Consider the following 27,265-nt stretch of genomic DNA (forward strand, 5'->3'; position numbering starts at 1 on the left):
TATGATAGAAGCGACAAGCGACAAGCGACAACCTGTGCTGTGATCTACAGCGCGACAAGCCGACTGAAAACTCCCAGAGGCCTGGAAGGTTCAACATGCGGCGTGATACGAAACAGAGCTACCCCTGCTAGCGACTGGATATAGAACTTTTGTTTTACCTGGAGCTTCCTGGCCAATTCCACTGAATTTCCACCCGCGCGCGCTGCAGCCAACAGCCAGCCTAAAGTAGCAAGCCCCAAGACCCAGCAAGTTCGCAGTCGGAGCCGGCCCAAGCTCCCCATAGAATTATAGTGGTTTGCTTGGCGCGTCATCCACTAAACCGGGTACCGTTGTAGGTACGCTGCAGCAAGAAGTGAAGCTTGTATTACGGCGATCTGCCAGTGGAAAAAGAGGAGCCTGTCATCTCTCTAAATGACGACACAAGGACAGCCGACACGAGAAGTTACAACACCGACGAGTAACCTGAGCTCAGACCCGGCCGCTTCAGGGCATCCATGACCGAATGCTCCCGCCGGCCGTTGTAGCGTGCATCTGAGACCAGTTTCCCAGTCTCCCACTGCCCACGGTCCACGGTCCACCCGCCGGCTTGCCTAACCAAGAAAGCGCCTCTCCTGCTCTCTTGCCGAGGAATTCACTCTCAATCTCCCCTTCCGCCCAAGCTGCGAACTCTCAGCTTCCTCTTCGATTCGTCCTACTCTCTCACTTTAACACCACCCATCTCCTTTCCAGACTCAGTTTGGTGCCACACGCACGAGGACAGGACTGCGCCATCCACTAACCCGCCCATCTTTCTGCACGAGATCAGCGCAAACCTAAGCAGAGGAGAAGCAACGCGCGAGCGAGATAATAAGCAACCGGCCAAAGTCCCGCGATACCACTCCCCGAGCCAAGCCAGCAATCCACCACACCACTTAACCATTTGCGGCCTTGCCTTCACCGTCGCCCTTTGTCTCCCTCTCTCGCCTTGACTCGTCACGCGGCTGTGTACAGAGTTAGGCGTTACCCCACGAAATTGACAATCTAACTACTCTTATCTTCGCACTTTTTGTATAGATTTCGTGCCTTACTGAATCATGTGTGAGTATATCACACTCCCAAGCTTTGGTCTACTGCCGCAGCACACTTTTCTACACGTCCCCCTCTCTTTCTCTATAGCTTCCCGTTGATCCCACATACCCCTGACCTGGTCATCCGAGCCTGTGCACGCTACCTTGCATTGCCCTTGTCTGCTATCGATCCCAACCCTACCTTGGACTGTTGTATATCGTTGCCCGGCAGCGGCGGAGTATGGTGCAAAGCGGTCTTCGATATAATCCCCAGCGCGGCCAGATACCAATGCGAAATTAAGACTGACCAACGGCGCGCCTCCTCGCGATATCAAATATAGCTTTACCGAGTGTTCGAGGTCTAATCCGTGGCATCACCCTGCCGCGCAAGAACACCATGCCTCAAAATGTGCCCCAGAATGGCCACATCCAGGAAACCACCCCCTGATGGGCGGCTCTAGCCCTGCCCAAAACCGCATTCACAGCGACACCTACAGATTCTTCCTCGACCTGTGGTACACGCCAGGCATGGACAGCGACAATGCCCTTGTGAAATTCCCTGCTCAGATGTGGCATATCATCAAGGCGACTCTGCTGAGAAGTAAGTGAAGCCGGCGGGACACTATCGATTCCACGGGGAACTCGCCGACTAACTTTAACACAACCATTCAGGCAAGATCAACATTCTTCTGTTTTGCGTGCCCATTGGTCTTGTGGCCGGCATGACCGGAATGGACCCTGTCGCTGTTTTCGTCATCAACTTCTTTGCTATCATCCCACTTGCTGCTGTTCTCTCGAACGCGACGGAGGATATCTCGGCGAAGCTCGGTGAGCAGCTGGGTGGCTTGTTGAACGCGACATTCGGCAACGCAGTTGAATTGATTGTAAGAGACTCGAAATCGCATTGAGCGTGCAGGATACTAACACGGGCTCCGTGTACAGGTCAGCGTTATCGCCCTGAAGGAAAGGCAGTATGCGGTGGTCAAGTCTTCCATGATTGGCTCGATCCTTTCCAACCTTCTCCTTGTAATGGGCATGTGCTTCTTCTTCGGTGGACTCAAGAACATGAGAGACGACGCGGGTGCAGGGAAAGGAGCAGGAGTTCACTGATATCACAGCACAAACAACCTGCTCGTTGCTCATGCTCGCGGCTGCCTCTATGGTGGTTCCTAGTGCTGTAAGTCAATGAATCCTTGATACGTACGACTCGTCCATAACAGGGGCTGACTGACTCGCCGAATAGTTGTCCATGGTTATGCAGAGTTCCTCGAACAACGACCCCGATGAGCGCCAGCAAACGATTCTCAACCTTTCGCGCGGTACGGCCATCATTCTGCTCATCATGTACGCGTTTTACCTCAACTTCTCTCTGAGAACCCACCACAACCTTTTCGTGCCCAAGTCGAAGCAGCAGCCCCAGCGCAGCCCCGGGGACGAGGAAGAGGCCAACGGAGAGGTTCCAGTTGGATCGGAATGTGAAGACGAGCCCCTGCTGGGAGCCTGGGCCTCTGGCGCTATCTTGATCGTCACTACTGTGCTGGTCGCTGTGTGTGCCGATTATCTGGTTGACAGCATCGACGCGCTGGTGGAACGCGCCAATATCAGCCGCAACTTCATCGGTCTTATCTTGATCCCCATTGTCGGAAACGCGGCTGAACATGTTACCGCCGTTGTTGTGGCTGTCAAGAATAATATGGATTTGGTATGTGCTTTCCAGGAGAGCTGGCGCGATACGGAGCGGATGTTACTAATACGATTTCAGGCTATGCAAGTCGCGATTGGGTCCAGTATTCAAATTGCCATGTTCGTGACGCCGTTCCTGGTTGTTCTGGGGTGGATCATGGGCCATGACATGACGATGCGCTTTGAGACTTGTACGTATACGAGAACCCCCTGAAAAGTTAACCCACATACTGACAGCGAACACAATAGTTGAAACCATTGCCTTCATCCTTGCCGTTCTCGTCGTCATCTACACCGTTCAAGATGGCAAATCGAACTACCTTGAGGGTGTCATGGTACGTACGACTGGATTTGCGATTGTTACTTCGGCTGACCCTGTTTTTTCAAGTTAATGGCGATGTATGTTATTATTGCCGTCGCCTTCTTCGCCGCCCCAAGCGATGGCCTGAGCAACGAAGACGCTGGCCTCGACGCCTTCAAGGCTGCCATCAAGTCTTCAATTCCGTCCTAATAACGTTATCTTATTCGCAAGTCAAGCCATTGGCTCGATCGCGAAAGACGTAATTTTGCACATTTACGTTGTATTGGTCGCTATTCTCCGCGATCTTGTTACCAATACGGTAGCATAATCCTCTGGTGAGCCTCGCCAAGGCTCACTACTTATGGCATTCCGACGCCAATTTTCCTTATTGTCAAATCTTGTACATTACACCATGGGGGCTAGTTTCGAGGGTGGGGAAAAAGTTGAGTTCCAGGATAGGGAGGTAGGTGTCCGGGATTCTATCAAAACGGGGTTTTCAGTGGCAACAAACAAGCCGGACGATTGTTTTTCCTTAGAAAAAAAATATTATGACAAAGCTCGAGGGCGGTATTGTGTATTTTTCTTCCGCTTGTGTATGTTGGTATTGTCTTTTGACAACGAATAGAAAGGGGTAAAGACAGTCCAGTAGGACTATGTACTTATGGATTGGAGAAGAGCAGCTTGTATCTCATTATCGGGGCTTTGCATTTATTGTAGATCTAGTGCGGGGTAGCTCAGTTCAAGCTTTTGCAGAACCGGTTGGAAATAGATAATGTCTCCAATAATAAACACCAACGTCATCACCCGTTCGTTACTGCTTGTCCCGCTTTGTATGTGCATTACACGTTACAGACTCACAAATCAGGGCCCAGTAAGCCCACCATCGAACAAACCTCTTCTCATACTCAAGATTGAATGTCCACTCTCCGAGCCTTTCAGCGAATCCGACTACAGACTGGTCTACTATCTCAAACTCCTCGAATCTTAGGTGAGCCTCGTTCACGGCTAAAGCAAGCAGATCATAAAGCTGACCAAGAATCGCGAAATAGCTGCTTCTACGTCACGAACTTTTGCAACCATGGCGACCACAACAGACACCAAGAACTACAAGTTCAACCACTCCATGTGAGCCCACTTGCCTTTATAGTCCTATTCTGTCATGAAAAACACGGGAATACCCGAAGACTAATCAAAACGCTGCGTGTGATAGGCTCCGCGTGAAGGACCCCAAGGCTTCCGGTATGCGCCTATCCCTCAAGGTTCTCAGATCCACGTTCAAGTATAGCGTGCGGCATTTAGCGCTATACTGAGACATGTTAACGGCTGGCTGACCAATGAGGCTCTTGGATTGATTGATTATAGTGAAGTTCTATGAGTTTCTTGGTATGAGCTTGATCAAGAAGCTCGAGTTCCCGGACAACAAGTTTGATCTCTACTTCCTGGCCTACGACTCGCCCGGCGCCCTCTCCTCGGGCAACACCACATTCGACCGAGAGGGTGTCGTTGAGCTGTAAGTTCACTACATCTCTCTCCCTTGGACGGTGTGGTAGACTGACTTACAATGCAGGACGCACAACTACGGCACCGAGAATGACGACAGCTACACGGTCAACAACGGCAACAAGGAGCCCCACCGCGGCTTCGGCCACATCTGCATCAGCGTCGACCACATCCAGGCCGCCTGCAACCGCATCGAGCAGGCCGGCTACAAGTTCCAGAAGAAGCTGACGGACGGCCGCATGAAGAACATCGCCTTCGCCCTCGACCCGGACGGCTACTGGGTCGAGGTCGTCAGCCTCAAGGCCGGCACCAAGGGCGCCGACGACCCCAACGAGCCCACGGATCCCAGCGCTACCGACCCCAAGACTTACCGCATGGTACGTACTGACTGCCCACCCTCCTACTCTCCTGACTCCAGCCTACTCACTAACTTCCAACAGAACCACACCATGATCCGCGTCAAGGATGCCGAGAAGTCCCTCAAGTTCTACCAGGAGACCATGGGCATGAACCTGCTCCGCACCGTCGAGCAGGAGTCCGCCGGCTTCAACCTGTACTTCCTCGGCTACCCCGGCACCAAGGGCGTGCCCGAGGGCGGCTTCACCGCCGACTACGAGGGTCTCCTCGAGCTCACGTGGAACTACGGCACCGAGAAGGACGAGAGCTTCAAGTACCACGACGGCAACGCGCAGCCCCAGGGCTTCGGTCACATCTGTAAGTTTCTGCTGTTTCTCCTGCACTGCTTCTGTTGCTGTACTGACCAAGAAAAACCAGGCGTCTCTGTGGACCACCTCGACTCGGCGTGCGAGCGCCTCGAGAGCATGAAGGTGAACTGGAAGAAGCGCCTCACGGACGGCCGCATGAAGAACGTGGCTTTCGTCTTGGATCCCGATGGCTACTGGATCGAGATTGTGCAGAACGAGCGGTTTGCTGGCAAGCCCAACTTCTAGAGGCCTCTAGTTCCAAGCATATAAAAAAAGCGACGATGGATAAACAAAGTAGTGAGATGCTATGCAAAACGACGGAAAGTATAGTATACACAAGAACCTGTTTTCAATACATCTATAGCCCGTACATCGAAATTCGTGAAAGTCAAAACCCGAAACGCCTCGCTTGAAGACCCAACAGTGAAGATGCCCTGCCATAAAAAAAGAAGCAATGCCCGCCCAACAGCAATCGTTGCCACATCGTGAAAGCTCAAAGCCCCAAGGCATCATACTTGCCCTCGGTGTAGGTAGCCACCTCGCTCAGCTTGGATGGCCGGTGCGGCTTGTGCCTCAAAGACGGCTTTCCCTCCCACCCTTTCTTGCCGTCTTCTCGGTGCCGCTCCGATCGCCGTTCGGGCTGCTCTGAAACGATCTCCTCCTGATCTGTATCATCGTCCATTTTCCTCCTGCTGCTCCTTCGTTCCCCATCTTCGCGTTTTTGCCGCCGGGGGTCCCTGGCATGGTCTCGAGTGGCAACGCCTTCGTCCCTTCTACTCCTCTTCCTCCTCTCTCCTCATCGTAGGCAGCTGCTATTGTCGAGGTACCCCTCTTACTATCCGCCCTGCCCGCTGCTCTTCCGCTGGCGGATTGCCGCTGCTGCTGCTGCCGCTCCCTTCTCTCCCGTTCCTCGCGGCGGTTCCTCCGCACCACGTCCTTCTCGTTTTCCCGCTTGAGCCGCCTCACCGTGCCCGCGTCGACGAACCAGGGACTCGCCAGCATCCCCTCCCGGAACGCGCGGATCTTGCCCCAGAAGGCCACCTCGGCACTCGTCGAGCGCAGGTGCGCCATCTTGGTCACGTCGATCTGCGGCTGGTTGCGGAACAGCGTCAGGGATCCCTTGATCTCGACGACGAGGCCGGTATCGATTCCCGGGTAAGGGTCGGGCGGCGGGGGCGGGAGGAGAGGGTTGATGTTGTTGTTGTTCGTGGTCGTTGTGGAGGCGGTAGGGGCAGAGGTTTTGTCGGGCGGGGGCAGGGTCACGCAGCATTCGATGCAGGCGCCGCTACTGTCGTCGATGGTGTAGATGCGGCGGCTGTAGAAGGAGTCGATGGCGACGACGACGCCGACGATGCGGACCCAGTAGATGGGGTGGTTGAGGTGGAAGAAGACGTACTTCTGGTCTGCGGTTGATTGATGGCTTTCCGTTAGCTGACTGGACTTATCGGTGCATGTTCAAAACGAATCAGAGCTTACTGTCAATTCGGACTTTCCAGCTCAGGCCGTAGATGTGTTGCGCCGTCAACGGGCACCACTTGTTGATGGTGGGGGAGACGGCGTTGCAGTACTCCGGGTAGAACTCATACTTCTTGTCGCTGTTGTCGGTGCCGCCGTCCTTCGTCGTAGCAGTGGCGCTGGTCATGGCATTGTTGTTTCACCCGCACTGCGCGCGGTTCCTTTGCAACTCTTCTCGGCGACAAAGCGCATTAGGTAAGGTGTGATGTTCGGCGAGAAGCAGTGTGCGGATCTGAGATCAGCGACGGAGAAGGCATGTTGCATTAAAGGCCAAAAGCATGTTAAAGTGCTTGCATTGGAGCTTGACGCGCTTGGTTTGGAGGGGCACGCGTTAGCTGTTGCCCAGGTGACATCAATAACTCAACATACTTCTCTGAAAAGCAAGCATACGGCTTGACAACATTCGTTGTCAAATTATCACAAGCTGAAATCAATTAATTACTCTAGCGTAGGCATATATGATTATAATTGCATTTGTGTAAACGAGTTTGGATTATTCAGAGAACCTTGGTTTGCCCTGAAGAAGCTGGTGCCATCATGATCCAGCAGTGACAATAAAAACGCCTGATCCTCGCTCGTGTCCCTTCAAGGGGAAATCTGTGTCCTAAACTCCGAGGCCGCCATGATATACAAGGAAAATGAGAAGAACAAAATGCCGTTGTCTCATGCATCACTTCTTCGTTCGTCCAGAGCGGCGAGTGCTGCCACTGGAGCTATCCGCAGTCTTGCCCTTCTTGCGAGCCCCGACGGCCGCGAAGGCTTCCTCGGGAGGTTCTTCCATTTCGTCGTCGTGGGCTCTCTTCTTGCCTTCTTCGAGCCACCACCGTACTTGGCTTCCAGACCAGCAAAGAAGTCGTTCTGTTGCGCTTCCCGGCTCTGCTGTTTACCGCGGATCAAAGCGGCCAGAGCATCCTCAGAGGAGTCCTTCTTGCTCTTCTTGCCTTTCTTCGCAGTGCTACTGCCGCCACTGCCACCGTCCTGACCGCCCCCAAATAGCTTGTCGTGAATGCCCAGCTCCTTCGCGTACTCCTCGGCCTCGTTCGCCTCGCCCTTAGCTGCATCGACCCTGGCCTTCTTCGACTTCTTCGTCTCCTTGGTGTAAGCCTTGAACGCCGGCACGTCCTCGCCCTCAATAGCCTCGTCAATGATGGCGCGGAACCGCGCGTCGTCCTCGAGGACGTCGCTCAGCATCACGCGCTCGTAGACCACGTCCATGTCGCCCTCGCCGGCCTCGTACGCGGCCAGCACATCGTCCTTCTCCTCGTCCGAGCCCTTGTAGACAGCGGCGAACTTGGCGATGGCGTCGTCCGAGATGGCGTCGCGGAACTGCGCGCTGTAGAATTCGGACCAGCTGAAGCCGTCGGCGTCGACGATGGCTTCCGAGGTCGAGCCCGTCTCGTCGTAGCGCTTGCGGCGCGCTGGGTCCGAGAGCACGGCGTAGGCGAAAGCGATCTCTTGGAACTTTTGCGTGGCTTCTTGCTTCTGGGAGGGATCGGTGACCTTGTCTAGAAGATTGAGGTCGGCTCATCAGCACTATTGCACACGAAATGGCCAAAGGGAGAAAGAAGAAAGTGATGGCCAGACTTACCAGGGTGGTGCTTCAAGGCGAGCTTGCGATAGGCCGACTTGATCTGGTCGCCTGTCGCAGATCGCTCCAAGGCCAAGACCTCGTACGGGTTGACTGTGGGCAGTTCATCTTGGGCAAGATCCTCTGCATGGTCCTCTGAGTCAGACATCTTGATTGGATTTGGGTAAGTAGCGATTGAAGTGAAAGAAGGCAAGATGACGGGCGCGGGCTCAATGCGATTGATGATGCATGTGCTTAATTGACGGCGCGTCGCGTCTCGGGCACTTTATCTTATCGTAGCTTCAGTGGTTGTAATCGATGGATGGCGGGGCAGTTCATGCATGAATTGGGGGATGACGGAGGTCAGCCAACCATTGATGCTGGCCAATCCGAATCAAAACAGTAACTATGCAAGGATATTGAATCTTATTTTGATTTTAAATCGACCGGATCATCAACCTACAGCCCGGCTCCTTACCTCTACTGAAAAATGGCTGATTCTTCCCTCCCGTCCCTCGACATCGCGGCCGGGGACCATGAGGCGTACCTCAGACACGCCCTGTCCCTGGCGCAGAAATCACCCCCGAAGCCCAGCAACTACCGCGTGGGTGCCGTCCTGGTGAATGCCGCCACCAACGAGGTCCTGTCGACGGGCTACACCCTGGAGCTCCCCGGCAACACCCACGCGGAGCAGTGCTGTTTCGAGAAGCTGGCGCAGCAGCACTCCCTCAGCGCCGACGACGTCCTGCCCGACGACGTCGCGCTCTACACGACCATGGAGCCGTGCTCGTTCCGGCTCAGCGGGAACCTGCCCTGCGTGGACCGGATCCTGCAGATCGGCGCGGCCAAGATCCGTACCGTCTACGTCGGCGTGTACGAGCCCGAGAAGTTTGTGAGCGACAACTCGGGCAGGCAGAAGCTGCAGGACGCCGGCATAGCGTATGTGCACGTCCCCGGGCTGGAGAAGGAGATTCTTGAGGTAGCGACAGCTGGTCATGAGAAATAGGCGTTCGATCCGTGAATAAACGGACACATTCATACAACTCTATTATATCCGACTCGACATCTTCGTGCCTGGCACCGTCTGTCCAGTCGCTGGACTTGGGTCACCCCTAAGATTTCTGCCCCGTCCTACAAATTAGATGTAGTTGACTGAAATAGATGGGAACGACAGAGTAAAACGGCAACGCAGTCGTCTTGAGTATGTCGCTAATCAAGTTCGATTTGTTAAGCACCCAGTCAGTCGTAACTACAGTAGGCAAGGGGTACGACGTTCACAATCTTGAGACACCATCATGAGTTGACGGTTTGTCCGTACCTGACAAAAAATCAAGTAAAAGGAATATTCAAGAAATACAAAAATTAATTTCTCAGGTTGAGTTTATTCCACTGGGTGGAATGCATCAGGAATTGAGCCCGATGCGGGGGTCGAACCCGCAGCCTTGAGATTATCTCCAAGCGAACACCAAAGGAGCTGCGCAAGTAAGAGTCTCACGCTCTACCGATTGAGCTAACCAGGCCTTTGATTGTTGTTGTTGTTGTTGTTGAGGTGGCAAACTCTTATCAGGCAGCATATTAACATCAGATGGAGATGTGCTTATGGATGGTGAAGTTCAGGGTAGGGGGTGGGTGAGTAAGGAGCCGGAGGAGTGGGGCCTTCCCTGATGCCCAGGAGGAACGGATCAGCCCTTCGAGCAAGTCCCTCTTTCAACCGCATCGGCGACTACGAGATGTCGCGCCAAAGCCGTTGAGTGGAGAGGAAGTCCAATACACTGTTGTATGGCACCCAGTCAGAGGTAATAGTCCTGGAATGCCGGCCGCCAGCGGAGGAGGCAGGGACATATACGCTGAATGCAGATTCGTCTACTCGATTAGGCCGTTGTGGTGGACATAAGAGGATCTTATCTTCCGGTACCGAAGACCCAGTCTGCAGTTCTCAGCCCTTTCCCGGCAGAGTGAGCTCGACCTACATCGGAGACTGATATCGACGAACGAGTAACTTGTGCCGACAGGATCCTCCTGAGAATCACAAGCAGCGCTGCATCAACTGTTGTTGACAGGGAACTATATGCGTCGTACGCACTATTACAACCACATTGAGCGAAACGCCTCTAATCACTCAATGGTAGAACTACTGAGTATATGCGGACAGGGCGGACAACATTCGGTGATCGTACTGGGGTGGCAGACACGGTAGTTGCTACTCGACCCATGACTACCACCGACACATAATGCCAAAATTAGGGACAAAAGTGACTGACACCTTCTGCTGGTATTAGGAACTCAGGAACCGTTCCTCCGTTGGCAAAGGGATTCATCATTGCTTGTTGTCCAGATTGCCTACATGCTCGCTCTTCTTGGCTTGATGAGACGGTTCAATCGAGTAGTTGCAGTGCCGTCGCGCTGTCCTTAGAACTCGATTCGCGGAATGATAGGTAGGAAGCTATTTGCAGCTCTCTGGCATGCAGGGGGAGGGAAGCATCGACTGTTCACGACCGACTACAGACAATAGTCTCTATGCAGGCATCGAATGTGTTTGCTTTTGGGATATACGCCTGATCTATATTCCACGAATGGTTTTGGCGCTAAACACGAGACCCAAGTTGGCGGCCATTGTATTACCGCCTTGGATGATCGTCACTGCATAGGGCGCCAGTTCGTCCGCATTGGTTGTGGGTTTATCAACTTTACCAGCTGCCGGATCGGTCAGCATGCGGGATCAAGCTTTTGCCAAGATAACTGCCGGCCCAGAAGGGAATCTGTGTCCGCGGCATTCATTGGACCACCCCGCATCGCAATCTGGAATGCCCAGAGAAACACGTTAGAAGTTGATGACCATTGGGGCCAAGGGTGTGTTACTAATCATTGGCGGGAAAATTCGTCGTCGACTTCACTCGATTCGACTTGGCCTGGCATGGTCGTTTTCTCGGCACATAATTCCCTGACGAGAAGCACTCCCTGTCGCAGGATGGGTGGTAACGACCCATGAACTCGGTCTTATCGACCGACACCGACAAACAACTGCGTGGTGTCAGTACTCGTGGGCTTTCAAGGCGTGTTGAGAACTCATCGCACGATCGATAGACCAGTTGTCAGTCGAGCGACAGGTAGTTTGTACGGGAATAAGCCGCCTCTGCCGCGGCTGTGACCCCTTGCCTTACCCCTTTTACCCCACAGCCAGTGCGGGTCTCTCTGCGATGGCCAGCACAGACTTGCTTCAACGTCATGTTTCCCTTGCTTGCTATATTTCCACCAATCATTTTACACCACCAAGACGCGTTTCGTCCAGTTCGCCAGACCACGGACGGAGATGAGTGCTTCACTGCCATCTTGGACATTCTTGGTCGTTTTGCCAGGGGCTTTGATTGGCGCCTGTCATTATGGACATATCAACGGGTGAACACCTTCCAGCCTTGTCGCCAAGCAATTACCACAGCATGGGACTCGTGGATGGGAGGCCCTATAAGAAGGAGCAGATCCATCCATACCATGTCAATATGTGGTGGACTGATATTCGCACCTCAAGTAGCACTCTCCTGATCCAATCATGAAGCCGACCACTGCTCTCGTTGCCGTCTTCGGCGTTGTCGCCGCTTCCCCTACGCCTACAGAGAACGGCCCTCTAGACGCGCGAACCATCGAGAAGCGTGCTAGTATCACTGATGCTTGTAACATCGGTTACTGCACTCAGAATGGCGGGTGAGTAGTATTTTTGAGTCGTCGCGCCGACGGATATGTGCTGTAAGCTGATGTTGACCATTCTGTGTAGCACTACTGGAGGCACAGGTGGCACTACCACTACAGTCTCGAGCCTGGCGCAGTTCACGGCTGCCGCTGAGTCTAGCAACAAGATGGTCATTGTCGTGAAGGGCTCCATCTCGGGCAACACCAAGGTCCGCGTCAAGTCCAACAAGTCCATCATCGGCGCCTCTGGCTCGAGTAAGTGAACCACCCATCACTTCCACTATCTAGTGACTGACACCAACAACCTCAGGCATGACCGGAGTCGGCCTCACCATCAACAAGCAGTCCAACGTCATCGTCCGGAACATGAAGATGTCCAAGGTCGTGGCCGAGAACGGCGACATCCTGACGATCCAGAACTCCAAGAACGTCTGGGTCGACCACGTTGACGTGTCCAACGACATGGACCATGACAAGGACTACTACGACGGCCTCATTGATGTCACCCACGCCTGCGAGTGGGTCACCATCTCCAACACCTACCTCCACGACCACTGGAAGGGCTCCCTCGTCGGCCACTCGGACAGCAACGGCAAGGAGGACACCGGCCACCTCCACGTCACCTACGCCAACAACTACTGGGAGAACATCAACTCGCGCGCCCCCTCGTTCCGCTTCGGTACCGGCCACATCTACAAGTGAGTTCCATTCATCTTAGGTTGTTATACAGTAACGGTAGGGCTCATGCTGACCATGGGGGAAACAGCAACTACTACAACAAGGTGCTCGCGAGCGGCATCAACACCCGCATGGGCGCCCAGCTCCTGATCGAGAGCTCCGTCTTCGAGAACTCCAACAAGAAGGCCATCTTCAGCGACGACAGCGACTCCACCGGCTACGCCGTTGTCAACGACGTCAGCCTCGGCGGCAGCGCCAACTCGGCCCCCAAGGGCTCCCTGACCTCGGTCCCCTACTCGTACGCCAAGCTCGGCTCCGGCAGCGTCAAGGCCTCGGTCAAGGCCAATGCTGGGCAGAAGCTCTCGTTCTAAGTATGCTGGTAAAAAGGATTACTCGTCCGAGTACGCATTTACCTATGAGTGCTGGGATTTACACACCTTCGTCTGACAAAACGACATTCTGAAAAAGGGGTCGAGTGATGACCCGAACCATTTACGCTTCTCTCTGTATATAATTTGAAGGTCGTACATACCTCCTATGGACTGTCACTCTTATATACTCCATATTTGATGACATATCGTTTACGCCGTTTCCGATGCGGTCTTCCGGTTCGGAGGCGCTGTGTCTCACCCCTTATAGCGGTGACCAGGAGAATTCCGACCGATACCAAGTTATTCTCAAGACTTAGGTGTGGTACGCAATCAAGATATTCCCCAACCTGCCTCGGTGTGCAAGGATGAAAGGTAACGTACCTAGCCGCTGAGCCCTCATTAAAACGGCATATTCGGCCCTCGCTCTCGACCAAAGACTCATGCCGGCAAACCGCCACACAACACTGTGCAACACTTATGATAACTAATATACGACTTATTACCATTATTACATACTAACGAGGTCATGCTTCCCTCAACTCGCCCCACCCGCCACAAGGATATATATAAGTGGCGGTGGGTGTCCTAATATCCACCCCGCAGCTTGACAGACAACACACGTGTATCGCCACATTTTATACCTACCCAACCAGCCCTCCTATCTACGTCGGCCATCCTTACAACCGCCACATATCAAATAATAACATCAACGAATATACATACGAATGATGACATACTGCATAGCCCAACCACCTATGTATGTATTCGGGTTGTAGTCAGATCAAACCTACGAACCTACATACATACACATATGTACGCTCATACATTACCTTTGTAGATACCCGACCCAGCCGAGGCGGATCGGCTGGCGCGTCACCACCACCACCCCCGCATACATGCATGCATGTTGGTGGCATGACTGTCATCGCGAAGAAAGAAAAAATACGATGATCTACATATATACATATGGCCGCCATATAAAATGATTCACCTAAGAGCATACATCAACATCAATCAGGTTTTTCTCGTCGAACCTCGAAAACATCGACCATGGTAGCCCGCTGCTCGGTTGCGGAGATGGGGAGGATAAAACAGGAATTGTTAAGCCACTCGGATCGGCAGTTGTGCATGTGGCGGTAAGTCGTATTGCATGGCAGTTGTTGTCACCACACAATCTGGCATGTATGCACGCACACTCCAACGATTCTCAAAGCCGTTGTGACTTAAGGTTCGCTGGCTATGCGTGACGGGACGGGTACGACTACGAGCAGTAGGAATGCAGATGTACGTAGCACTGCCTAAGCTGTAGCACAACTTCCTGCATACGCCAAAGACGTTTGAGATGAAGTCACTTGCGTGTAATTGTCATTTGGATATCGGAGACGAGGAGCAAAACAAGTGCCAATGGGGATGTCATGTATTGATCATATTCGTTTTATGCACTATGTGTACTGCGCTTGCATCTCCACGCATGCTCAATTACCTCCACCACCAATGCCATGCATCGTCGCTACGTCAAGCGCCTCCATTTCCTCGCTCAGCTGGTCTCCAAAAAAACCGCGCGAGGGCGGGCTTTAGTGAAGCTGACCTCAAGCCAGTAGAGTGAAAATCCCTTTCTGAGCGGCGCCCGGCAGCTTCGATCTCAGAGACCATTATTAACCTTTTCCATCACGTCTTGTCCACGTACAACCCATTAATCAGTCGTTATTAGTGCAGCGACTATCACCGCCGCTACTCAAATCAAGAAACAGAGAACTTAAAGAGAGACAATGGCAGCCACCATGCCGACGATGAGAGCACCAATCGATCCAGCGGCCATCTTGCTTGACCCGCTAGCAGGGGGGCCGATGGGGTTCCAGCAGGAGAGCTGGGCGAGGGCTGGCTGGGAACGTTGGGGCTCGACGGGCTCGACGGGCTCGTGGGGACGGTACTGTTACCGCCAGTCGGGGTCGACGGGGCCGACGGGGCCGACGGAGCTGACGGGGCTGAAGGAGCTCCAGGGGCGGTAGGGTACGCCGTGGTTGCCGGGGGCTGGGGTCCCGCGGGGGCAGAACCAGTAGGAGCCGCAGGTGGCGGGGGCGCGGAGGTGTTGGGGGGAGGAACCTGGATCTGACCATCACTGATCTGACTGACAGGTGCCGTAGGGGTGGCCTTGGTGGCGGGCACTGAGGTCACAGAGGCGCAAGGGGTGGTGTGAACCTGGACCTGACCATCGCCAATCTGGCACAAGGGGATAGGAACACCGGTGGTGACAACCTGGGGTTGACCATCGCTCAAGGCGGTGACAATGGTGGTCTGGACAACAGTGGTTCCGACAACCTGGCCGTCAGGAACTTGAGACACAGTGTCCTTGCCGCCGCAAGGCAGAGCGATGATAGATACAGGCTCGCATTGCTCGGCCCAGTTCTTGTTGTACAGGTTGTAGAAGGTACCAGAGAGGCAGCGGTAGAAGGTCTTGGTGTCGCCCAGGGCAAGCACGTTGTTCTCACAGACGGAGAAGCCGCTGGTGAGGAGAGCACCGGCTTGAGCGGGCTTGTCGAACTGGAACTGGTTGTTCGAGGCGATGTAACCAATGCGGTCCTGAGAATCTTTGGCCGTGCCATCCTTCAGGGTCATGACGAGGACGCCTCCCTTGCCGCATTCCGCACGTCTCTGTAGGTACTGTTAGTGCTGCTCTTCTTGAAGGGTCCAACTGCTTGATAAGACATGAGTACGTACCTCGGGCATGACGCTGCGCTTCTTCTCGGTGATCTTGGCGACGGTGATCTCGAAGGAGCCATCGAAAGAACCAGTGCAGCCAGCCGGGGCAGAGCCGGTCGGGGTGAGCTTGTCGGTGATACCCTGGGGCACGGCGAGGGCGAGGCCCAAGAGGGTGGACGAGGCAACGATTGTGGACTTCATCTTGAATGGATATTACGCGGGGGTAGCGAAATCGTATGGAATACCGATTGACAATAATAGCAATGTAAGAAGAATGCCGGCTTGTCGAAATAGCTTTGTACAGACAACAATGGACAAACAGTATATAGCGAATGAAGATAGGAAAGGCTCCAGACGATCTTCTGCTTCGACCACGACTTTTGACTCGCTTCGTCTCGTTGGTGAGTGACGGAAATTAGGAGGGAGGTGGGAAGAAGAAAGAGTGGAAGGAGACCGGTGAGAGGAAGGAAGGGGGAAGTCGGAATTTAACTACAAACCGCAGCAGCAGCAGAAACAGCAGCAGCAGCTTCCTACATGCATGAGGAGTGGTTCGTCTCGATCCAATGGGGGCATTGAATGGGTTTACATGTTTACCTGCCATTGTACCTACCATTCAATGAATGACAGGTGCTAGCAAGTCTCACTCACAGTGTGGACTGCGGGCCAGAGGGTCAGAGGGGAGGAGGGCAGGAGCCGATCTCTCTGGGCGGATGTCATGTCACTCCCACTCTGTCTGCTTGTCTTGCTCCAGATGTCTGTCTCCGGGGTGGAGGTTTGGGTGTGTTGCCAGTGAGTGTTGCTCCTCCCAAATTGCATTGAAGCTCCCTCCCAAAAACACACACATACACACAAAGGTCTAATACGGTAGGTTACAACACGCATGCCACTAACAGGAAGGTACGTACAGCAGGTACATACATCTCACCAAAACGGAAACAATGCTAGCAGAGAACGATCAGCATCTTCCCATTGCTAGCCGACTGGGGATCGACCAGGGTTGGCGAACAAGGGGCTGGGAAGAACGCGCAAGGGTGGCCATTGCCGCTTGCCATTGGCCAGCCCAGGCGGCCCAGACGGCACAAGCAAGGTACTGTACTGTCCGTACCCACTTGTGCAGTTGACAAGGGCTCCATCTCCATACCTTATTCATGCCCTTATGCCATTCGCCATTCGCCATTCGACAATACCGGCTGGGCTTGCATGGCTGGCTCGATGCGCCTACACCCCTTTCTCATTTTACGAAAGGTGGTATTGCATTTGAATAGATTGATGATGGCTTTATTATCTCTTGCAAAAGAAGGCACTGCTGCCGCCTCCTCGAAGCGAAGTTGGATGCCACCTGAGGCGTAGGATGGATGGATCATGGCCGTTCTTTCCTGCTTTTTTGCCAGGGTCCCTGTCTCTTTCCTGCCTTTTGCCAGGGTCTCTGTCTCTCTTCATGGCGGGCGTGTAACAAAGCTGGAAATAGGTAATCATTCACAGCATATCAACGGTGTACTTGTATGTTGAATAGAGTTTTTTAGCTGTTGACACCACAGCCCACGGGCTAATCTAGCACAGACTCGAAGGCTTGACGGATAGCACGCTACCACGGCTGTGGCATTCCCAGCACGGTTGGGGCTTTTCTTATTTTCTTGGTTTTCCAAATGGCGTGAGCTTGTTCGTCGTCCCGTCCTCAAGGATGGTCCCCTCCTGTGGCTTGGCCAAGAGGCGAGCTCGCAGCAAGGATGTTTGTTACCTAGTTATCCTATCCAAATATTCAAGCCAAGTCCTGTTTAAGATTGAAACAAAACATAAAGGCTTTTCCAAGCCTGTCGTGTTCGTGGCAGGCACTCAGCTGTGTATTCTGTGTCCAAGACATGGAGCGCAACAGATCCCAGTAATGGCTCAGCCCATCTTGTTTACCAAGTTGAGGGTATTGTGTCACATCACCAAGGGTCAACTCATGTCAGGGCATGGGGTTCGTTCCATGTGCTGTAATAGACCGAACAGAAGATGGTAGTTGTGAGTCGTGACAGCTGTTTATCAAATTACCTACAGTAGAGTTCTGCACAGCATAGGGGCCGTGCTGAAAACTGGCGAGGTTAGCGAGGAGAGGAGCGCGTGGTGTGTGACCAGCAATGAATACCACCGACAGCACTACACGTTCTCCATAAATCGTGGGCCAAAAAACATCACACAAGACCGCCGTTCTGCAAATCTGTAGCTTATTCTGGTCAGCGGTGCCCACAGGACTAGCAGGCCCGGCAACGAGGATACGATACTACAGTTGGCACATGCCTTATCATTGTTGGATGTTGGCATTTTGGGCATTTTGGGCCGTCTTCTGGTCCGGCCTGCCCCTGGCGCTGACATGCGCTGGGCAGAGACAGAAAGAAATTCTCAGATTCTGGCAGTCTGGGGTTCGGTTAGCTCGGGAGGGGCGTGCTTGGAGGGCCCCGCCTCAGAGGGCTCGGCGATCCTCTTCCCCATTGGATCGAACGTCTTTCCCGGCTGCTGAGAATGCCCCAAGGCCCCTAGCAGCCTAGCTTCCATTATCATGGCAATTGAGCAGAAGCTCCGCCCAGCACAACCTCCAAACCTGCCATCTCTTCTTCAGACTGGCCGATTCTCGGATGGTTGTTTCGATGAAATGCCAGAACCCGTTGACATTGGCCCGGCTTGGGATGCGAAAAACAAACGACCGTCTCTCTTCACATTCCTTTTCCTGCTCGGTGGCTGGCCAATTCTGCTGCCGCCTGCCTACGCCCCAGCAGTTGCATCTCGCATTTGTCCAACGTGATGTGATCTCTGTGGAAAGCCATACCGCTTGAGCCACCATGCACGCAAGCCCTTTTCGGACGAGCACCGGACTATTCAATGCATACCCCTTGCACGCTTGGCTGAATGGCCCTGTCCTGTCCTCATATTACCCTCGTGCCATATCCGGGGTACTATCCATGGCAGGCGAACACGGAGTAGCATCGTGCTTCGGCTGTCGCTGCTCGCTTCGCTTCGCAAACTACGCGCGCTTGGCTTTGCAATTCGCTCCCATTGCTCGCCCGAAAGAAGCACCTGAGCTTTCCCTTTTTGGTTCGCAAGAAGTCCTGTCTACCAGAAAATACCAAGCGAGACCGACAGGACATTCCACTGTGAATGACTTCAATTTCATCATCTTTCAACTGGGCGCCTGCACACCGATTCAATGCCAATCGCTATTTCCCACGCTGGGGGATGTGCTCGTGGATGCAACCCATCAATGGAATGCTGATCGAGAATAGTTGACCCACCGAGCCCACAGCGCCATTTAAGATAAACATCTGGTGGAGAGAGCGGGCAGGGCGGGTCGGGCTACAGAGTAACAGAGGTATGTTTATATGGACCCGTTCATGGGCACGGGTCCAAAGAAGCCCTGACGCCTGAGGCTATCTGCCATTGACGTAATTGACATAGCTCCAAGCAAATGCTTATCTGAGTGCACGGTCTGAGGAAGAGCATCGACTCTGGCTATCACCCGAGTGCCATATGTTGGCAATCCATCCTTCGATCGCAACATCACCAGCCATTTCCCCCTGCGGTTATGGAGAAGAGATCACGAATTCGGCGGCGATTTGACATGTTATTGGAGTGTGGCTCCCAGAGCCGCCTCTCTACGCGTGCCGACTTGGTTCGTACCAATCAGAGGACTTCGTCTACGGTCGAGCTGCAGAAAGTTAGGGGCTTTCACCCAAGGTACATGCAAATGCACACCATGGCCGATTCGGCATTCTAGCCCGAGTTGGTCGATACAACTGTGTATTTGCCTCGCATCCTGCCGCCTGCAGTCTACGTGCGAATTCTCAGCCGGAGACGCCTCGAACACCCTTACTGGAAGTGCGCGCGTAGTGGTCAATCATGGACATGGTGCGAAAAGCCTCGGACGGGCCTCCAAATTGCCCCAGTCCCATTGAATGCTCTTGGCAAGCCGATTCATTCAACGGGCTCTCGGGAATACTCAGGTTTATTACAAATGTCTCAGCAGAGGTTGTCTGTGGCAACGTTAATATTGAGAGTAATCAACCTCCAGGTACGCAACAGGCAGTTGTTGACAGGGTGGTGCACACCATCTTCTTTCAAACAATTATCGGACCGAAGTGTCTACAATCCTCAATCTCCTTGTCGAGATGAGTCGCGTTCCTTCCCAGCCCGTTTTGACAACCGTTCTTTGCTTGCCACAAAAGGATGGAGGAGGAAAAAGCAAGGCTTGCTTCTCACCAAACTGGTAAGCTCTCTGTAGTGTCGCCCGACTACCCAAGTATATGGGTTCAGCCCACTGGATTCTCACACAACTTGGATGTGAGGCTCTTCGCAGTGCCGCCGTTAGCATCTACTACTGCTGCTACTACTAGGCTTTCGCGTTCTGGCAGTGCTGCATGACTTAAAATCTCCTCGAAACCATCTTAGCTCGCCGCTGGTTATTGAAGAGCCGGATGGATATATCTCGAGCTTCTAGTCGCAACGGCGCTCCCCCTTGCCCAACGGTGTCTACTAGACGGCTATTATGGTGAAGGTTATAATCGACCTTCAACGGTGCTATTGTATTTCGGCTGTTTCCCTCTATTAGGGGTTGCGCATGGAAATCTTGCTGATGTCGTATCTTCACTTACCCAATCTGTAGGTGATGGCCAATCCCAATATGAATCTCTTCCTGGCAGGTGACTTGAATAGACTCTAGATGCTTGCCGAGTCTGGGCTACCAGAACGGGATGGGCCTCGTTCCCGGGATGCAAGAACAAAAACCAATCTCATTGTGCATACACTCGGCGCTAGGTGGCTGTTTTTCTTTTTTTTCTCTTCGCCTGTGCCGCCCAAAGCTGACTCGCCTTCTTATTTTTTTTACCTTCCCGTTTGGGGGCCCAGGTCTTCGGTCCAACTCTGAAACTTTTCGCATGCAAGCCAAGCCACAGGGGACTTTTACCGGTACCATGCTCACTTACCTAACATAGGCCGTTGCCTTGCCTTGCGCTAGAATGATTCATAAAAGGCAAATAGATGGGTGGCCAGTCCGCCGACCACCAGCCTGCAGAGAAGTCTCTGTCACCTGCATAAAATGCAAGCAGCGGGTTAACAGCTTCTGGAAAGACGGCCGTAGGTTTGAAACCACGGTGTCCGGCGGTGTGTCCGTATCTTGATCGGATCAGCCCTTTTTTGTCCATTCTTTTGTCCAGCTCAGGCCGCCTGGTTCCGTCAATTGGCCGGGCAGATACCGGCCTAGCTGACCACTAGTAAAGATGCTAGAGGCCATCGTGGGCCCCCCTGGGGGCAGCTTCGTCGTCAGCTTCGCAACTCCACAGAGCCAATATCAACGTCATGTTTTCCGAGAGACGGATCTCGAATACATCATCGTAACCACCCGCGACCGGACGACGGGCAAGTCGGGCAGCGCAAACTGTGGGTGGGGGTTCTGGTCCATCGCGAGATACGGTCTCCTCCGGCGGCAGATCCGACCATGATGAATTCCTTTGGCCGATTAATGGATAAGTATTCCTGGTACGGAGTGATCAGATCAGCACGTATGCATGTGCACACGACCAGATAGATGGCCCCTTGTCGCATGTCACCTGCGGCCTGTGTATCACACATATCCGTGCACACAGCATACCTGTCAACCACCAACGATCAGCGAGGTAAGGGAGGCTGGGCAATAAACTTTGACCAATCAATGTCCTCCTGGCGTACACAGCTCTCCTTTCTCTCTCCTGGCAGGCTGCTTGCGCCTGCATGTCTCGCCGAATCTGATTGCAACATGGTCATTCTGTAGATCTTCCGTTGCTGGTGGCCTCGTATCCCTTTTTTCTATCCTCCAAAAATACATGTCTTCAAGCGCTGGCCAATCACTCCGTCTTGCCCATGCACAATTACCTGCTGATGCAGCAACGTTAAGCCAAATCCTTCGCGAAGGTCTTGCTTGTCGCATACATTGATAGAGGAAAACTGCCGCGCCTCGCATGTGAAAGCCGGCCTGCCACTAACCGGACCTTGTAATGATATTGCTGTTATGTTCATCACTGCCAATTCTAGAAGAAAGTGGTATGTTTACCCCGTATCTTACGGCTGCCCGGCTGTCTACAGCAGCGTCAGTGAGTAACAAAACCCGCAAGCAACGAATCCTCCCAAAACACCATTACAGGGCAAGTAAGTTACACACATAGGCAGCTGACTCACTGTCCTCCAAGGGAGCTGGGCGAGCAAGCAGACCAAACAACCCAGTGTTACCAATTGATCCCTCCGTGATGCTATATTTGGCAACGTGGATTCTTGTAGTTCTTCCGAAATTTTGAAAGGATTTGGCATATATTACCCGTGGTCACATGTACAACAACAACAACAAGGTCATAACTATATGGGTTACGCATCCAAGGCCACAGCTTCCTCCTTACCACATGAGTGCCAGATGAGCATCCCATATCCATCATTATCCCTCTCGCTGTAGTCTCCATCCTTCGAACAGAGACCGTACACTCCCCCGCTCCGTGTGAGTCCGACGTGGGCTGTTTTCTTCATGTGTCCCCTTGAATGGCAGATCTGCTATGTCTAGGAGCAGCGAGCCGAATCACGTTCTCTTGAGCTGCCATGTAGGACTGCTAGTCGAGGTGTTTTGTTACGTTTTGGTATGAAAGCCCGTCACCGGGCTGATTGGAGCTTCGTCCCACTGACGAGTTACATGGAGAAAATTGTACAGCGCGCTTGATGAACTGCGTAGGCTATTTCTGCCTTCGGTGAACAGAGGTCTTGCCATCTCTGTGCTTACCGGCTGCTCTCACCGTCTGGCCCGCACCTCTTCATATACATGGTATTGTCCATCATGTCGAGGCAGACCATGAGCACCCGTGAAATCACAGACACGGAGATATCACAATAAAGGTTAAGAATAGAAGTGTAGTTGTACTGAATCAGCCAGATTGAAGGCCGTTCAGTCGTAGAGATGTATTGGGCATCTGAATAAAGTAAATCAAATCAACGCAGTCTATCTACGTAGGGGGAATCATCCAGTTTATGTGCACCTCGGGCCTTGCCACCCATTCCTTGGGGTAACTACCGAGACCAAAGTCCTTTTCCCTTTCCTATGTGTTCAACATCATGTCTCATCCCAGATATTTGGTCATGTCATCGTACCGTCATCGCCGCATGCGTACATGCGCCTCGGGTTTCGCCGTCATTTCTTCAGCCACGGCATCTAAGAGCCGCGAATCAACTGCACAAGGTTCTGGACTCCCTGTCTAACTTCGGGGGTGAGCTGATCCTCAGGCGGGCTAAGGACCTGCTCGAAGATAGGCATAAGTTGGGGCGTCAGCTCCAGAATCTTGGGGTTTTGCATCTCGTAAAGCTTGGCAATGCATTCGTAAACAGGCTTGTTCTCCTCGTAGTCCTCCTTCAGGGGCAGAAGACCAACAAGAACGGGGAGCACGTCGTTCAGCGGCACCTTGTCGGGGTGTGCGAGGATCATGCGGCAGATGCAGCCAGTGGCGTTGTCTTGCAGTCTGCTCTCGCTGATCTGTAGAAGAGGCTCCAGCTTGGTCATGATCTCACCGTAAGCTGGCAGGTAGGTGTTGCTGTCGCTTGACTGGTAGACGAGCATGCCCAGGGCGTAGGCAGCGTTGGACTTGGCCTCCTTGTCCTCATCCGACAAGCGGTGCAACAGAGGGCGCAGGAGAGCTCCGGTGTAGGGAGACACACCGTTACCCATGTGCATGGTCACCTCGGCGATAACACCGACGGCAGTGGAGCGCTCAATGGACTCTTGCGAGCTGACGAGTCTCATGATGGGCTTGTCGAAGATCTTCCAGACCTCAGCGAACTGAGTGCCCAGAGCAGCCGCCAGGCCAATCACGACGTCCAGAGCGGTATCGACAACGAGCCAGTCCCACTCAGATCCACCCTCGACGTTCTGCTCCTCTTCCTCGTCACCAAGATCTTGTTGGCAAGGGTGGGATCGGGTGATGATGGTACCCAAGACAGTGATTGTCTGCTCCATCATGTCCTTCTGGGCGAGAATGGCCGGGCCGCATGTTCGGAGCACAGCAGCCACGTTGCGATTGATCTCGGTCACAACATCCCTTTCTTCAGTTAGCAACAGTGTACAACCAATAATGGCAGATAAGATGCAATAAGTGAAAGGCTTGGAATCAGGAGTAGATAGTAACGTGTTCTCAGCAACCGCAATATGCGTATGAGTGAGCTGGGTGTAACGTAAAGTACTCATCATGTAAAGCCGTGCAATGGATGCAATGAAATGTTGAAATCGTAGGGGTCAAACTTACCGATCAGCTTCATCTTGCCAGATGCTCAGAGTTCCAGCGCTGACAACCTCGCCGAGCTTGGCGATTTGAGCCGCAGGGGCAGACTTCAAGGGCAGACCAGGTTGCCACTTCTGGCCGGTCTGCGCCTCCATGACTTGCCACACGCAAGCGTATGTTCGCCAAAGGGTAGAGACGGCGGCCTTACGGCAGCCTTCATATGTGTGCTCAATGAGAGGTGTGATGATCTCGACAGCCTTCTCAATGTAAGGGGCGCTGCGTTCCTTGGACTGGGAGATAACATCACCCAATACCTCGATAGCAACCTCCTTCTCCATGGCGGCGGCCGAGACACCGATAAGGTCATCCCAGTCGTCCTCATCTTCTTCGTCGTCGTCCATGTCGTCCTCATCATCGTCACCTTCCTCGGCTGACTTGACCTTGATCTTGCCACCTTCAGAGATGATTTGGCCGTCAATCAAGCCTTCAATGTCGTCACCATCAAAGTCGAGAGACTCTTCGTCAAGCTCGATGCTGTCGAAGAGACCCTTGAAAATGCCTTGGAGAGAGTCACCAAGGTCACCCTCGTAGACTCTAGCAAGCTGGCTCCAGAGGATGAAAGTAGTTTCTCTGAGACGAGCATTGCCAATGGCGAGGGCCTTCTCGCTGGCTCCGAGAAGGGGGATAACGAAGGGCTTGAAGTCTTCGGCACCAACACCGACCGCAATACGGCCCATGGCATCGCAGACAGAGCTTCGGAGCTGCAGTTCATCCTCACCCTCTTCGAGAGTAACGTACTGGGACATTGCCTGCATGGTCTCCTGGAGATAGGGCTTGAAACCACCCTCGATGGACTGAGCAATAGCACCGATGGCGCCAGCAGCAGCTGACTTAATCTTGACATCCTGGTGGTTCAGGAATCGGCCAACACGGCCAATCAGGCCTTGGGCATACTTGTTCATGACCTCACCACCAAGACCCTCAGACATGGTGTCAATAGAGCCGAGGACAGATCGGATAATCTCAACATTTCTCTCATCGTTCTCATCTTCCGAGGCAGCCTCAAGGTTCTTAACCAAGGCGGTCATGATCTCGTCGTGGTGAGCCTTCATAGTCTCAGCCAGATCCTCGCCCATGCGCATCAGACTAACGAGAGCATCGTAGCGGACAGATCTGTTGGGGTCGTTGAGGAGATGGATGATGGCAGGCATGAGGCCCTCGAGCTGAGTGGCGACGAAGTCAGGCGCTCCCTCGGCAGCAGTGCCAAGAGCAAGGATAGCAGCTCGGCGGTGACCCGGGTTCTCGGAGCTGGCGTACTTGGGGAACTCGTCCAAGAGGGGAACGACAACTTGGCGGGGAGGGAGATCGGTTGACAGCTGGTCGACCATGACCAGAGCCGAACGGGCAGCGTTCATATCATCCTCATCGTCGTCGTCCTCAAGCTCGCCCATGATTGTCATGGCCGCCTTAGTGAGCTGGGAGCCCATATCAGGAATGCCTTGGATCTTCATGCGGCGGTAGCGGACGCATTGGGTAAGGAAGGCGAGGGACTGAACACGAACATCATCATCGGCGTTCTTGTTGAGGGAAAGCTCGAGCATGAAGTGGACAAGGTCCTTGAAGTACTTGGAGATCAATGCAGACTCGTAGCCCAGGAAAGACTGGAAGACTTCGAAGGCCTGGCGGGTGCGTTCGTCATCCTTGTGCTCGACCGAATCCTTGAGGACGTCAACCATAGCAGGGATGAATTCCTGAATGGTGGCGACCGATGCCTCATCCTCGTCGGCATGGATCAGAAGGAGGATTGAGCTGATAGAAAGCATGGTGTTCACGCGAACATCACGGCTCTCGGGGTCCCGAATCGTCTTGGCGAACAACTCAAACATCTTAGGCAGGTGGTCGGAGAAGAAGGTGGGATCCGCCTCGAGCAAGCTGAAGATGATGTAGGAGCCAACCTCGCGGTGAGCGACATTGTCGGAGGTGGTCAGCTGCAGGACGGCGGGAAGGAGATCGGCCCACTCCTTGGACTCGAAATCGATGCAAGCGATGGCGGCAATGACACGAGAGCCGGCATGGCGCACCTTGCTGTTCTGCTCGCGCAGGACAGCCTGGACTAGCTCATTGCGCACGCTCGTCTTCTGGGCACCATCAATCTTGGCCCAGTGCTTGGGGACCAGGCGCAGGGACTGGACGGCCGAGAGCTGTCGCACCGTGTCCTCGGGGTGAGAGACAAGGACGTGGAGGAGACCAAGAAGCGACTCGGGGTGAGGGTAGAAGTTCTTCTTCAGCTCAGCGGTAGCTGCCTTGACCTTGACCGTGTCGGCTGCACAAGAGAACCGTTAGCTCTGGAAATAACTACGCGACCAACCGCAAAGCGATGGCGGGAGTGATAGAGATGGTCGGTATTACTTACGAATCTGGCAGGCCTGCAGCAGCTCGACAAGCTTCTGTTGATCCATCTTCGCAACAGACTCTATGAAAACACACGAGTCTAGTCTGAACAAACAGAAGAAAAGAAAGGAAGGAAGAAATGGAGGTAGAAGAGGAAAGCAGAGTCACCACCGAGGAACACCTTGGGACTGGGCCTCGCAAGAAATATTAAATGGTGCCTGCCCAATCTCCTGACCAACGACAGAAGCGGAAGTGGGAGAGAAGGCAAGAAAAAAAACTCGAAAAATTCCCTGGCTCGGCTTTCTAGTGCGGAGTGCTGATAAAAATTTCACAGGGTCTTGCTGTCCGATAAGATTGCATTGTCAGACTTAGCGCCGGACCCTCCCCACTTCACTCTTGCTTTCCAGCGCTGGAATGAGGGGTTTATTGGGCTGGGCTCTTTTTTTCTTCCTTCCTTGGAGGGGTAAATGCGTGCAAACCAACGTGCAGCACGTCCTGGGCAATGCTAGCACATGCTTTTCTTGCCTGGGGCACTGGGCTTGCAGACTCCAAGGCATCAATTTAATATGCGTTTCTACCACTCAAATATTGTCTCCCAAAATCCGATCTATCATCTTATCAATCAGTAGCAAACCACGACTAGCTCAGCTATTCGCAGTCCCAACCACGACCCAAATTAAGCGCCCCCTCGGCCGTCGTACGAACATGAGTATAAGAAGAAGCAAACCATGAGAAATCCCAACAGCCTAGGAAACAAGGGTAACCCTCCTTGACGTGGAATGTGACACAGGGGTGGAAGATATTTCGCCAATGGTTCAAACCGCTACACCCAACTTGGCTAAACGCTCCATTTGAAATCCATATGTCCCC

The 27,265-nt window shown here is 53.3% G+C and overlaps 9 protein-coding genes across 9 annotated transcripts; 5 read left to right on the forward strand and 4 right to left on the reverse strand.

Moving 5' to 3' along the window:
- Positions 1 to 1,493: 1,493 nt before the first annotated feature.
- PG997_006392 (Ca2+ transporter) lies at positions 1,494 to 3,240 on the forward strand (the record flags this gene model as incomplete). The annotated part of the gene is made up of 8 exons (XM_066810707.1): positions 1,494 to 1,647; positions 1,719 to 1,930; positions 1,989 to 2,127; positions 2,165 to 2,223; positions 2,290 to 2,748; positions 2,809 to 2,920; positions 2,979 to 3,064; positions 3,118 to 3,240. 8 exons carry the CDS (start codon positions 1,494 to 1,496, stop codon positions 3,238 to 3,240), a joined length of 1,344 nt encoding a protein of 447 aa, XP_066669630.1.
- Positions 3,241 to 4,066: 826 nt separating this feature from the next.
- On the forward strand, positions 4,067 to 5,480 carry PG997_006393 (glyoxalase I; the record flags this gene model as incomplete). Its single annotated transcript, XM_066810708.1, has 6 exons — positions 4,067 to 4,155; positions 4,241 to 4,269; positions 4,393 to 4,540; positions 4,598 to 4,907; positions 4,971 to 5,244; positions 5,305 to 5,480. Coding segments are annotated over 6 exons (1,026 nt in total), but the record flags the coding sequence as incomplete, so codon positions are not given.
- Positions 5,481 to 5,727: 247 nt separating this feature from the next.
- On the reverse strand, positions 5,728 to 6,876 carry PG997_006394 (uncharacterized protein; the record flags this gene model as incomplete). The annotated part of the gene is made up of 3 exons (XM_066810709.1): positions 5,728 to 5,895; positions 6,012 to 6,637; positions 6,711 to 6,876. The coding sequence occupies 3 exons, from the start codon at positions 6,874 to 6,876 to the stop codon at positions 5,728 to 5,730; spliced, it is 960 nt and encodes a 319-aa protein (XP_066669632.1).
- Positions 6,877 to 7,412: 536 nt separating this feature from the next.
- On the reverse strand, positions 7,413 to 8,485 carry PG997_006395 (chaperone dnaJ 6; the record flags this gene model as incomplete). Its single annotated transcript, XM_066810710.1, has 2 exons — positions 7,413 to 8,254; positions 8,338 to 8,485. 2 exons carry the CDS (start codon positions 8,483 to 8,485, stop codon positions 7,413 to 7,415), a joined length of 990 nt encoding a protein of 329 aa, XP_066669633.1.
- A 321-nt stretch (positions 8,486 to 8,806) lies between these two features.
- On the forward strand, positions 8,807 to 9,322 carry PG997_006396 (Bifunctional protein RIB2; the record flags this gene model as incomplete). The annotated part of the gene is made up of 1 exon (XM_066810711.1): positions 8,807 to 9,322. The coding sequence occupies one exon, from the start codon at positions 8,807 to 8,809 to the stop codon at positions 9,320 to 9,322; it is 516 nt and encodes a 171-aa protein (XP_066669634.1).
- A 2,541-nt stretch (positions 9,323 to 11,863) lies between these two features.
- Positions 11,864 to 13,049, forward strand: PG997_006397 (pectate lyase B; the record flags this gene model as incomplete). The annotated part of the gene is made up of 4 exons (XM_066810712.1): positions 11,864 to 12,015; positions 12,086 to 12,255; positions 12,311 to 12,698; positions 12,731 to 13,049. 4 exons carry the CDS (start codon positions 11,864 to 11,866, stop codon positions 13,047 to 13,049), a joined length of 1,029 nt encoding a protein of 342 aa, XP_066669635.1.
- A 1,740-nt stretch (positions 13,050 to 14,789) lies between these two features.
- Positions 14,790 to 15,950, reverse strand: PG997_006398 (covalently-linked cell wall protein; the record flags this gene model as incomplete). Its single annotated transcript, XM_066810713.1, has 2 exons — positions 14,790 to 15,701; positions 15,768 to 15,950. The coding sequence occupies 2 exons, from the start codon at positions 15,948 to 15,950 to the stop codon at positions 14,790 to 14,792; spliced, it is 1,095 nt and encodes a 364-aa protein (XP_066669636.1).
- Positions 15,951 to 20,998: 5,048 nt separating this feature from the next.
- On the forward strand, positions 20,999 to 21,220 carry PG997_006399 (uncharacterized protein; the record flags this gene model as incomplete). The annotated part of the gene is made up of 1 exon (XM_066810714.1): positions 20,999 to 21,220. The coding sequence occupies one exon, from the start codon at positions 20,999 to 21,001 to the stop codon at positions 21,218 to 21,220; it is 222 nt and encodes a 73-aa protein (XP_066669637.1).
- A 1,724-nt stretch (positions 21,221 to 22,944) lies between these two features.
- On the reverse strand, positions 22,945 to 26,463 carry PG997_006400 (importin beta-4 subunit-like protein; the record flags this gene model as incomplete). Its single annotated transcript, XM_066810715.1, has 3 exons — positions 22,945 to 23,824; positions 24,029 to 26,327; positions 26,418 to 26,463. 3 exons carry the CDS (start codon positions 26,461 to 26,463, stop codon positions 22,945 to 22,947), a joined length of 3,225 nt encoding a protein of 1,074 aa, XP_066669638.1.
- Between the last annotated feature and the right edge of the window lie 802 nt (positions 26,464 to 27,265).

Source organism: Apiospora hydei, assembly GCF_038363865.1.
Source record: "Apiospora hydei strain CBS 114990 chromosome Unknown utg000005l_segment0_segment0, whole genome shotgun sequence".
Classification (NCBI taxonomy): Eukaryota; Fungi; Ascomycota; class Sordariomycetes; order Amphisphaeriales; family Apiosporaceae; genus Apiospora; species Apiospora hydei.